Raw genomic sequence first — 12,364 nt, 5'->3', positions numbered from 1 at the left:
CCTCCTGCACCCCAACCCCCTGCCCCAGCCTGGAGCCAACTCCTGCACCCAAACTCCCTCCCACAGCTTGCACCCCTCACCCCCTCCTGTACCCCAACCCCCTGCCCCAGGCTCAGCCCAGAGACCCCTCCCACACTGTGAATCCTTCAGCCCCAGCCAGGAGCCCGCACCCCCTGTCGAACCCCATCCCCCTACCCCAACCTTGTGAAAGTGAGTGGGGGTGGGGGAAAGCGAGTGAAGGGGTGGGGGATGGAGTGAGTGAGTGGGACTTTGGGGAAGGGGTCAGGTAGATCCTGGGTTACCCTTAAATTCAAAAAGTGATCCTGGGTGTAAAAGGTTGGAGACCCTGTCGAAAAGAATCTCTCAAATCTAGGTGACTGGGCAATAAAATGGCAGATGAATTCAATGTTGATAAATGCGAAGTAACGCACCTTGGAAAGCAAAATCCCAACTATGCATAGCAAACGATTGGTGGTTTGATGAGCCAATGTCCTTACTAATCTTCTGCAAGACCCTTTATTCTCTACTCCCACCACCGGGCCCAGTGAAATCAATGGGGTTACACACACGGGGAATAAAGCCCGCAGGATTTGATTATTTCATGCCCGCATACGGATCTGCACGGGAATATTTCGCTAGTCTTATTGCTCACCGGGGTGTGTCATTCAATCAGAATTGCTGAGTCTCTGTAGGAATCATCCTCATTAGCTCTGGCTCTGTGATAACTCCCCTCCCTGTTTTGCAAACATTTGCACGGAAATTTCAAGCCATCGCGGCAGAATTGTCGGGACTCAGTTCAGTGCACACAGGGCGTCCTCCAGCGAACACGGGACTAACCGGCCGGTGGTTCTGGGTGTGTTTGTTTGTTTCTCTGACTTTCATGGGCTTCCCATCAGTCTGTAGCAGAGCTGGAGTATTTACAGCGCACTGCCCCCAACAACGCATCATGACTCAAGTTACCCAGTGCAGAAACCAGTCACATTTCCCATGGTAAGGAGAATCCACCCGATGTGTGGCTGGAAATGTTCCCGTGCGGTACTGAAAACACCCCCATTGCCTACAGCTCATTGCCATGATCTTAGGAGCAGGACCAGGCTAAGAGACACTCCTCTGTTTCTAGGCCCTCTCGTGTCCACATCACATGGCATCTGTGGTCCTCCTGGTCTTTCATGAGTTTGTCCTCACAACAGCGCTGAGAGGCAGGAAAGGGCTGGAGTGTCCGAGGTGCGGGTGGGGGCCTGAAACACAAGGGGACACGTTCCACTTGCCCTGGGTAACCCAGGGAGTCTCTGGAGGAAAAGGGGGATGGATCCCCATGCCCCTAACTCCAGCCTGGATCCCTAACCACTGACGTCTGACTGCGCCTCCCTGAATCCCCAAACCGAGGTTTTCAGAGGCCGCTCTTAGGGAGCTTGTCTCTCTTATAAGGAGGGGGACATGCAAATAGGAGTGACAGGTTCCTGTTTAAATCTGTCCATCTCTATGCCCAGGCTGCAGCCGGAGGGACAATCCGCAGCCCTGGGTCTCTGCAGTTACCGGCCGAAAGTCTGAAAACTTTCCCCAACAACAACGCGGAAAATGACACTTTGGCTCCATTTGGTTTTCTCTGCAGCGGCTCTGGAAGGTCATTTATCCCCCGTTAATACACAGGAGGGGCCGGGTGTCTGGGACTATTGCGGCTGATATCGAGGTGGGGTGGGACACTTCTTTCTTCTGTCGTCTCCCGCCGACTGATGTACAAAGTGCCCAGTGTGGCTGGTTCTCCCACTGTTCCCTGTTCACTTTCCATTGAACCCGGGGCTAATGACTGGTTTCATGTGGTGACTGAGCTTTAATTCCAATCTGCCATTTCCCTTCTCCCCCAGGGGCCCGCTCGCAGGTGGTTATGACCCAGTCGGGGCCAGCGCTGAAGAAGCCCGGAGAGTCCCAGAAACTGCAATGTGCCACCAGCGGGTTCACTATTCGCAGCACCTGGATGGGCTGGATCAGACAGGAGCCGGGACAGGGGCTGGAGTGGCTGGCGCGGTATTACAATGAGGGAAGCAAGTACTACGCCTCCTCCGTCCAGGGCCGGTTCACAGCCTCCAAGGACAGCACCAGCTTCTCCCTGCAAACGACCGGCCTGAGAGCGGAGGACCCCGCCGTGTATTACTGCGCCAGACACACAGCGAGGGGAAGCGAGTCTGAGCTCAGCCAAAAACCTCCCCCTGCAGTAACAGCGCGACGTGTCCGCTGCTGAGGGCGCGAACCAGCCCCCGACTGCCCGGGACAGGCGATGGGAGCAGCCCGGAGAAAGTCTCCCAGGCTAGAAATACTTGCAGACTGGTGCAGTTTCAGAATCGGTTTCACTCACTCCCCCTGGAACTCCTCTGAGCATCACACAGGGTGCTGGAAAGATTTATTCTCGCTGCCTTTTTCTTCTATTCCAGACACACAAACAAAACAGTGATGCGTACAGAAAAACACATAATCATACATAAGCACATACAGGCAATCACTGCTGCACAAAAACACAAACAGAGACAGCATGCAAACATACATAAAAACACATAAATATACACAATCACTCAAAAAACAAATACACATCTAAACACAAAAAGCAAGCTCAGACACAAACAAACCCTTCCTTACACAAACATACACACCTAAACACACAACCAGATTAGTCTTTTAACACACAGAAAACTCACACAAACACACAAAGACACACATCCATACAATTCCTGTATGCATGGAACATAAAGAGAATGGACCAAATTCTCCTCCCAGCAACATTGCTTTAAATATGAAGTCGCTTCTCTGGGGTAAATATCATTATTCTCAATTTGTGCTGAGTGACAGAGACCAGAGTTTTACCCAGCACTGAGTGAAAAATGAACTCAGTGTAGAGAGATGGTCTACTGCCTTTGCCTACACTTTAATTCCCTCACAGATTGGCAGCTGGCTGCAGAAGCTGCCCCGTTGTAGTCATGCACGGGACTCATGGGAACTGGGTTCTGTTCTCACCTCTACCAGGGAATTACTAGGCGACCTTGGGCATGCCACTTTACCCCCGCCTCCCCAGTCGCATGATAAGGTCTGGTCATTTTAAGATGAAGATAAGTTCAACTGTGTCTTAGTGGGTCACAACTGAAAATACCAGACAGGATGAACTGCTGAGAAATAGGACAAACACAACCCAAAACTGGGGGTTATTCTTTTATAAGATATACCAAAGCAGCAACAAAAGTAAATTCCTGGTTCACCACAGTGGCTAACAAGAAAACATAAAGGCAGTTTCCTCAGGCCTTCCAGCTCTTATATCACCACCAAAAACACTAGGTTCAGAGATGAGTGGTTTTTTACAACCAGTCTCATCAAATAATAGGTTCTTCTCATCCCAAAGGACCAGCCACACACCCAGGTCAATACACAACTTTGATCTTACTAAGGGATTGGCATCGGCGTGATTTTGGGGTATCTAAAATATAAAGGGTTTATTAAGAAAGAAAGAAAGAAAGAAAGAAAGAAAGAAAGAAAGAAAGAAAGAAAGATGAGAGTTACAATTGGTTAAAGGAATCAATTACAGATTATAATTATAATTAATCAATTATAAAGTTTGAAATACAGACATACAGTCATAGCTATAACTCATAATACAAAGGTAATACAAACATATAAACAAGATCATCACAGCTGCCAAATTATAACATTTTTGCAGATACCTTACATGGCATATCTGGCTGCGACTGGTATCCCAGTGGGGGATAGGTATGGTCACTCCACTAGGGTGAACTGTAAAGAAAAGGGCAGACAATCCCCATAAAGCAGGTGGATATTCCAATACTGATAACTTCACATACAAAAATGATACCTGTATATGGATAGCCTAATTATCATCAGCAAATCATAACCTTTTCATAGACACCTCACTCAATAACACACAATAACACACAATAAGTGTTCAGGTCAGGGTGCAAATTTGTCATTAGGGTGAGGACTAGGTTTGGGAGTCAGGGAAGGGGAAACAGAAGATGTGAATTTGACTGACATAAATTCAGCTAGGAATCTCAGACGCAATCATGCTCGGAGCCCTGCTGTGAGATGGTCGTCCCTTTCCTTGTGTTGGGCAGGCAGGGGGTGGTGGAGTCTGGAGGGGTTGTGAGCGACTACTGTGTGGGGACTTGACTCCCATTTGTCCTGTATTTTATTACCCCCCTGGTGTCTATAGTTATGAACTAGTACACGGTCACCAGGCCTGAGGAGAGCCCCACTGGACTTGCGATCCTAAGTCCTTTTCCTCCTTTGCTCTTTGTCTTTAGTTGTATTGAGAGCAAATTCACAGGCTGTCTTCAGCCTGTGATGGTGACCTTTGACCAAGTCATCCAAACTATTCACCGGATCCTTAAAAAAGACTTCTTGATGTTTCTCTGGGAACACCCTTAAGTTAGCCACCTGTGCAGACATCAGCCCCTGGCGTGCTGCGTGAACTGGAACCGACAGTCTCTCACCACGTCTTTCTTGAGGAAAGGGAGCTCGTCCTCCCTTCTCCCTCCTTGTCACCCGCAGCACATTTCCATTCTCCTCAAATGTTACCTTCACCAGAGGAACCACTCCCACAGGCCAATGTACCTCTGCAGTTCTGTTTTGAGGATGCAACTCCACAGCCTTCATACTTGAGTTCAGAAGACTCACTGGTCCTCTTCCTTTGATGGCATTAGTCAGACATTGGCTGGCTGGAGCCCATTCGGTAGGTTTACCCCAGTTGTAGGCTCTACAAGAGCTCCATATCTATTGGTATTTCCTGGGACCCAGCAGTGTTCATCAAGGATCCTCCCTCTCCGAGGAGGAACAACACTCTTCTGTTTTCTGTCCACTTTAACATTTCCAATCTGCCCTGCAGGGCCCAGTCAATGGTTTTGTCTCTCCGCTCGAGCCAGTACTCGACTCAGCACAGCATTCTTCTCGGGGTGCCCATGGCAATTTATCCTCCTGGTTCCTTCTACTGGCAACAGTAGCTCCTTCAGCTCACTAATGATGTTCATCCCTAGAATCCCTGGGACTCCTTCTCCCATATGGCTCCCTTCACAGGCTTTGTCTTTTAGGATGAAGATGCATTTCCCTGCCAGAGTCTGACCCACGTAGTCTATGTCTGCTTTGAGGCATCCCACCACTGGGATTGCCAGTCCATTAACTACTGTTAGACATAGAAACTGTGTGCTGTGCATGGTCAGCTCCTTGTCTTTCAGATAATTTTGAAAATGCGACTCAGTAATGGTGGTGACTTCTGAGCCAGTATCTAACAAACATCTGGTTTTCACCCCTGCTATACATACTTCAGCAGTTAGACAGTCTCCAAATCTTCACTTACGGAACTTGCTAGATATCCTGGCACTGTCCGTGTCCCTTTCAACACTGTATGCAGAGTGATTTTCCACCAACGACAGGCCGAGGAATCCTTCTGTCGCTGCTTGGCCTTCTACTGTAGATGGACCACTTGCTCCTGGTGCCCCATCGGTTTCCAGCGCCTGGGACTTTCTTCTCCTTCTCAGTGGACATTCTCGGCTAGTATGCCCTGCCCTTTCACAAGTGTAACAAATATACCTTCCCTGCTCATCCTGCAGTGGCGGTCTTCAGGATCCTGGTGTCCTTGGTACTTTGGCATTTTAGTGGAGGTTTTTCCTTTCATCACCTCAGTCATCACTTTCAGCTGTTGGACTGCCAGTTTTTGGACAGCTTCACTTAATCTTTCCAGTGTTAACTGTGTTTGGGGCAGGATCTTTCCCCCAGCACTTGCATTCACTTGGCCCCCACTTCGTGGACAGGACTTCAGCTTGGCCATGTCTGCCACAGGAACTTCCTCTTCTTCTGACTACATAATGGCAGCCAGCCTGAGTTAATGGAACTTCTGACTGGGCTCTTCCTTAAACCTCCTTTTCATTTCACGTTGGAAGGAATCATCCTGACGCCCCAGCACCAACTGCTGTTTCAGAAACATATCTGGGTCTGGAACTCGTCGATGGTCTCGCCCCTCCAATTTGCTCATTCTCTCCTGGATCTCATTTGCATATGGACAGACAGTTTCACCAGGCTCCTGCTTGCTCTCAAATAACTGCTTTCGTCTGGTTCCAATAGGTACCTTTGTGACAGATTAAGTTACCAATCTGCCTGAGGCGTCAGGTGATCAGTCTGAGGCCACAGTACCGTTAGGGGAGGAGATGACTGAGGACACCCAGTGACTGAGTTTAAAGCTTTATTAATAAAATAAAGTAAAATAACAGCGGAGAGTGCTGGGGGTTCCCCACCTCACTCAGAGGAAGGAAGGAAGCGTTAATGCCCCAGCCCTAATCCACTTTCATACTCACACATGCACTACCCGAGGCTGGCCAAGCCCGGGAGTAACGTACGAAGAAGCGGGGGGAGAGGTGGATGGGAATTCTGTCCTGTACTCAGGTCATTAAGGGTCCGCTGTTGATCTCCAACTTACTTCAGCTCTCGGGAAGGTTTTAAGTCCTGGGTTCTTCTGGGGGCGTTTCGTCCAGGGACCTTTGTCCGCCGTGCTCTTTGTATCAGTCCAAACCGGCCTTCCGAGGCTTCCTTGGCTTCACCAAAACACATCGGCTTCAGGGTTGTTATGTTCCCATTCACTGACCTTTGCCGTCTCACTAGTTTTCTTAATCCCCTGCAGTCCTGTTCAGTTTACTGCTCTGTTTCCACAGCTGGTTGGGGTTGGAATCCAGGCCCCCGTCTTTCTTGGCATCAGAGAGTCTGCTTGGGAGCATTGGCCTTGAGTGGCTTCTTTTCTTCGCACCTAGCTGGATCGTCGAGTTAACCCATTCCTTTCTCCCTTCCTCCCCTTTTGGCCTCTCACAACCTGCAAAGGAATCTTTCACTCCACACTCACACCTTCAACCCCTCCCAAAATCCTTTCCCATGCACATGCCTATATAGGCGGCAGCAATATACAAGGCTGGTGCTTACACAGGAGACCTCATGGGGGGCAATTTTATCATGCCTGGGACATTCCCATGAGGCTATTTTATTGTAACTGTGACACCTTGCCTCCGTACTCTTCCAGGAGGAGTTCAAATACCTTTTTCACATCTTTCTTGTCTGCCATTGCCATGAGCTTAACTGTGGCCTTGGCCTTGGCCCTTGAGGTGCTCCTCTATGAAGTCCATATGATCCTCTTCAGGTACTCTTAGCACACACGGACTTGCCTTCACAGACTTGACTCACTCCTCTACTGTAATGTCTCCTGGTCTTGTTGGTAGCCACCAAACTCTGTGACTTTCTGCTCCCGTAGGACATAAATAGTAGGGGGTTTCTTAGCTTCTGCTGCCTGATGGTCTATTACTGCCTTAGCCAGTGATACGGCTTCTCTCTGTTCTGTTCTAGCTTGTTGTCATGCCTCAGCTTGGTCTGATCATCTGTGCACAAGTTCAGCAAAGTGGGCCCCTAGTTCTTCAGTTCCAGCCATTCTTGACCAGGGTTCTTGACCAGGCCTGGACAGTGCTGTCAGATCTCAACCAGGAAACCAATGGGGTGGACCCTGTGGATAGGATCCTGTTCGTGATGCCAATTATGTAAGCGGGGGAATGGTCCAGCTACTGTGGGGAACTTTCCTGGCTTATAGATTACCCCGGTGAAATGGGCTAGCGAAAGGATTTGAGTCCTCACCCCAACTACCTTTACCCCCTTAGCTCGGCCCCACTCTGATGGACCCAGGCAATTCCAGCTCACACAGAGGACGGGACCCCCCCTTGCCGAGTTTACAATCTGAGTGTAAATGGGAAGTGGAGTGGGAATGGAAATATAAACAGGAATATAAATCTCAACCATGCATAATAATCTTCCTTCACTGTAGCCTGAATCCTCCTCGAGTCTCCCCGAAAGAAAAACACCCAGAGACCCCGCCCTTGGCACATTAATGTCAGGGAGTCTCCACGGCAAAACTTAACTCTGTCCTCAGACTCCCCCCTCCCCCAGCAGTTTCTCCCATCTGCACCCACAGGCGGTCCCCAGACCTGCTCCAAAGCATGAGCCAGGCTTGCTCAGATCACGTTCCCAGTGTCATGGATCATTTCAGTGTAGCCGGTCGCTGCCGGAAGGGAAGGGAAAGAGGCTTCCCTCCCAAATCCCTCCCAGCGCCATGGGAAATCTTCCCTCTCTAGCGGGTGGCACAGCCCAATGGATCCCAGAGACAAGACTTCGCGCCTCCCCGCACCGGACACTGACCCCCCTGACCGGACGTTGCATGGTGCTTATGCTTGTGGATCCGGGCTCCAGAGCTGAGTCCCCCACAGTCACCAATATCAGGTCAAAAAAGCCAGACCCTCAGTTCCCGTGTGAGGAAATACAGTCCCTGCAGGGAGCTGTTCATTCCTCCCAGGGTCCGAAAGTGTCAGGAGGACCCCAGAGCCCTGTGCCCGGCGCTGCACAGACACACAGGACGGGACAGTCTGACTCCTGCAGCCGGAGCCCAAGGGCGAGTCAATCCGATCACTGACAGCAGGAGTGTGTGTCTCTTATAAAGCGGGGCATGCAAATGAGGGAGACAGTTTCCTCTTTAAATCTCTGCCTCCCTCTCCCCAGGCTGCACCCGGAGACACAATCCGCAGCCCCCTGGGTCGGTGCAGTCACCAGCCAGTCCCCTGAGAACTTTCCCCTCCAGCACCCGGCAAAATGGGATTTTTGCTCCTTGTCATTGTCTCTGTAGCAGCTTTGGAAGGTATTTTCCTCCTCTGAACACCTGGCCGAGTTAGAAGAATGTTGTGTTCTCGCTGTTTTTATACCGATATTAATGGCCTGTCTTTATTGCCAGGTGTCCGGTCCCAGACGCTGGTGGAGTCCGGAGGGGATGTGAAGAAGCCCGGAGACTCTCTCCGCCTCTCCTGCAAAGCCTCTGGATTCACCTTCAGCAGCTACTGGATGAACTGGGTCCGCCAGGCTCCCGGGAAGGGACTGGAATGGGTCGCTGCTATAAAGTACGATGGGAGTAGTACATCCTACCTCGATGCAGTGAAAGGCCGATTCACCATCTCCAGGGATAACGCCAAGAGTGAGCTGTATCTGCAAATGACCGGCCTGAAGCCCGAGGACACCGCCCGCTATTACTGTGTGGGAGACACAGTGACACCAAACCGGTTTGTGATCGTACAAATACCCAGGCGGCGGAATCGCCCTTCTCCCGGCGGCCACGCGGGGCAGCAGCGACACCCCCCGCTTCGGGCTCGGGCAGGAGACCCGGCACCCGGGGGAATGGGACACAAACCGCCCGTCAGTTTTAACCCTTCCGTTCCTGGGCAATATGTCTCCCCTTCCTGCCCAGAGCCCCCTGAGTGCAGAGATCCCTCGCTTCATCTGTGAACCGCAATCCGGAGTGAGTCCTGTTCTGAGTCACTCTCCCCTCACAGACCTGGCACGTTGGCTCTCCCGGGGCCCGTCTCTGTGTCAGACTCAGAGGCCAGCGTCTCTCAGTGTAAAGGGGACAAGCGCGTTGGGGTTTGCATCAGACCCAAGGGGTGGAGAGAATTGCTCTAGGGGCCAAATCCTCCGCTAGTGTAAAGTCACCGCAACTGCTTTCACTCGACTCGAGTTACTCCTGATTTACACCAGGGAGGCTCTGGCCCTTTCAGCAAACTGGGATGTTTATCCCATTAATGCAGCGGAAGGTCATTAGCTCGTTATAATGGATGTGAGGCCCCCAGGGCCAGTGCAAGGATATTTTGCGCCCTAGGTGAAACTTCCACCTTGCCACCCTCCTTCCCCTCCCCCTCCACTGTGCCCCCCCCTCCAAAAACTAGTAAACGTAGCATTATAAACAGCCTCTCAGAACGGGTAACGGCTCTTGTATTGTTTCTTTTTTCCCTTCAAGGTGTTTCAGTTGTTTGCCGTCGCCTCTCATGGTGTCCCATTCGAAGTCTGTGCAAAGCTAAACAACTGAGCCTTGCATTGCATCACCAGCCAAGTTAGCCGGGTGACAAATCCCCCTTGCCCCAAAGGGCCATTATCCCCTGGTGACTAATTTCTGCTCCAAGTCTGTAAAGCAGACTTTTAAGGTAAATACATTATTCCTTCAGTATTACCCATGCACACATCTCACAAAGATTCTCACTCTTGACAAGTTACCAGCTTTGTGTAGATCCCTTCCACGTTCCTCTTTGTGGGTCAGTGCCCTGTAAGACACATGTGGGGTGCAGTGAGTTTGTCAGGCCTGCGGTGACAGCTGTTTGTGAAGATCGGGGGCCCTTTGCCAAGGGGAGCTGGTGTCACAGTGGGCTTGGGGTGGCTGACAGTGTGGGGCAGGGCACTGAGGCTGGTGGGGCAGGTAACACTCACTGGGCTGGGGGGCAGGCAGTGCCAGGAAAGGGCAGGGGCAGGTACCTGTCCGTCTCCAGCGCTCAGGCCGCACCAGGGCCAGCAGCCTCTTCACCTCGGAGTCTCCTCCGCTTGCCCGGGGGCCACCCCTCCTCTCAGGCTCCCCGGCCGCCCGGGAGGATGCAGGCGGGGGGTGCCGCCGCGGAGGAGACGCAAGGGGCTGGGCTTGGCTGGGGCCCCGCACCTGCCGGCTGAGAGCAGCAGGAATCAGGCATCACTCGGGGGAGCCGGATGGCCCGAGCCCAGGGCGCCTACGCTCCCCGCCTGCCCCTGCTGCTGCGGAGGCTGCTGCTGCCCTGGGCTCGGGCCACCCGGCTCCCCCCGAGCGGCACCCGGTTCCTGCTGCTCTCGGCTGGCAGGTGCGGGGCCCCAGCTGAGCCCAGCGCCTTGCGTCTCCTCCGTGGAGACGCTCCCGGCCCGTGTCCTCCAGGCGGCCACGGTGGCAGCGGCCGGGGAGCCTGAGAGGAGGAGCGGCCCCTGGGCAAGTGGGGGAGACTCCGAGGTGAAGAGGCTGCTGGCCCTTGCATGGCCCGAGCGCTGGAGACTGACAGGTACCTGCCCCAAAGCAATAGTTTAAAAAAAATTTGGGCACCACTTTTTGGCGCCCGCAAATCTTGGCACCCTAGGCGGCCGCCTAGTTCACCTAGTGGTTACACCAGCCCTGGAGGCCCCTCACCGGGGCGTCTCCACCCTTCACACGTGGTTACTGCCTTTATTCCCCCCCGAGGCCGCGGAACTATCACAGCCCCTGGTTCGGGGCGGGGGACTGAGGCAGAGAGATGGAGGCTGGGGTGTGGAAATGGGCCATTCAGGGTCCGGGCAGGGCTGGGGGGCAGAGATCACCCGGCGCCGGAATAAACCCCGCTCCGCTGCGCCGGGGGATGGGGCACCGCCGGGACTTTCCAAGGAGACTCGAGCATTTTTTCCATCCATTTGACAGCTGGAAATCACAGCCCTGGTGTAAACGGTGCAGCTCAGGATCCTGCCCACAATACAGTGCCCCCATGTCACAGAGTCACCATGGAGATAAAAGGCCCCGCCCCTCAGCCCCCGATGACATCACTGCCCAGCGCTGGCACCCAGGGCATTGGGGAGAGTCACATGACTATGGGTTGTGGACAGGAACACGGTGGGATTTCATGGGGTCACTCGGGGGAGGCGGCTGCTGAGGAAGAAGCAGAGGCCCGTGGGTGGGGGATCAGGGGGGCACTAGGGTCACAGAACGCAGCTCCCACTGAATGAGATTTGGCCCAGGACTCCCCAAAGTCTTGTGTGACATTCCCATCCCGCATTAGCTGTCAGCCAATTGTCACTGTCAGGTCTCCCATGGCTACAAAACGCTGAACCTGCTTCCCCTTGTCCTCAGAGAGTTTCTCAGATTCTGGTCCTGCTGCCAAATACTCTTGTCCCCCACAGTCTAACCCAAAGGCAATGAGGAATAAGGGAAGCTTTTCCCTGACCCAAGAACACACTGTGTCTGGCCAGGGAAGGATGTCTTGGGATTTGAGATCATTTTACTTCTTCCTTAGGTAAAAGCGCAGGCATGATCCCCCAGCCCAGGTGCCTCACAACACAGGATAAGGAGCCCGCTGAGGCCTCTTCTTGTTTCAGAGTAGCAGCCATGTTAGTCTGTATCCACAAAAAGAACAGGCGTACTTGTGGCACCTTAGAGACTAACACATTTATTTGAGCATAAGCTTTCGTGAGCGACAGCTCACTTCATTTCTTAATACCATTTCTAAACTTGTCCTTATTCCCAGGTGCCCGGTCCCACGTCCAGCTGCTGGAGTCCAGAGGGGATGTGAAAAAGCCTGGAGACTCTTTCTGCCTCTCCCTGCAAAGCCTCTGGATTCACCTTCAGTGATTACAACATGAATTTGTTCCAGCAGGGTCCTGGGAAGGGCCTGGAGTGGGTTGCCCAAATTCAAGTCACCTCTACATATGACCCTGATTCCATCAAAGGGCGATTCACCATCTCCAGGGACAATCCCAACAACATGGTTTA

The 12,364-nt window shown here is 52.4% G+C and overlaps 2 protein-coding genes, 1 long non-coding RNA gene and 3 gene segments (V, D, J or C); 5 read left to right on the top strand and 1 right to left on the bottom strand.

Moving 5' to 3' along the window:
- The window catches only part of LOC102940154 (immunoglobulin epsilon heavy chain-like), a 1,331,510-nt gene that overhangs the window by 432,272 nt on the left and 886,874 nt on the right, over nt 1-12,364 (top strand). The gene's annotated exons all lie outside the window — the stretch shown is intronic.
- LOC119568011 overlaps nt 1-12,364 on the top strand; it is a 937,337-nt gene that overhangs the window by 420,196 nt on the left and 504,777 nt on the right.
- Nucleotides 1-12,364, top strand: part of LOC102948108 — an 883,083-nt gene that overhangs the window by 391,450 nt on the left and 479,269 nt on the right. The window lies entirely within an intron of this gene.
- Nucleotides 1-12,364, bottom strand: part of LOC122462699 — a 480,831-nt gene that overhangs the window by 38,276 nt on the left and 430,191 nt on the right. The window lies entirely within an intron of this gene.
- LOC119567836 overlaps nt 1-12,364 on the top strand; it is a 57,818-nt gene that overhangs the window by 38,750 nt on the left and 6,704 nt on the right.
- On the top strand, nt 1,494-2,622 carry LOC122462693. The segment is given in 2 exon segments: nt 1,494-1,624; nt 1,866-2,622. Coding segments are annotated over 2 exon segments (420 nt in total).

This window comes from Chelonia mydas, chromosome 13 (genome assembly GCF_015237465.2).
Source record: "Chelonia mydas isolate rCheMyd1 chromosome 13, rCheMyd1.pri.v2, whole genome shotgun sequence".
Classification (NCBI taxonomy): Eukaryota; Metazoa; Chordata; order Testudines; family Cheloniidae; genus Chelonia; species Chelonia mydas.
This window is presented reverse-complemented; position numbering and strand designations above follow the sequence as displayed.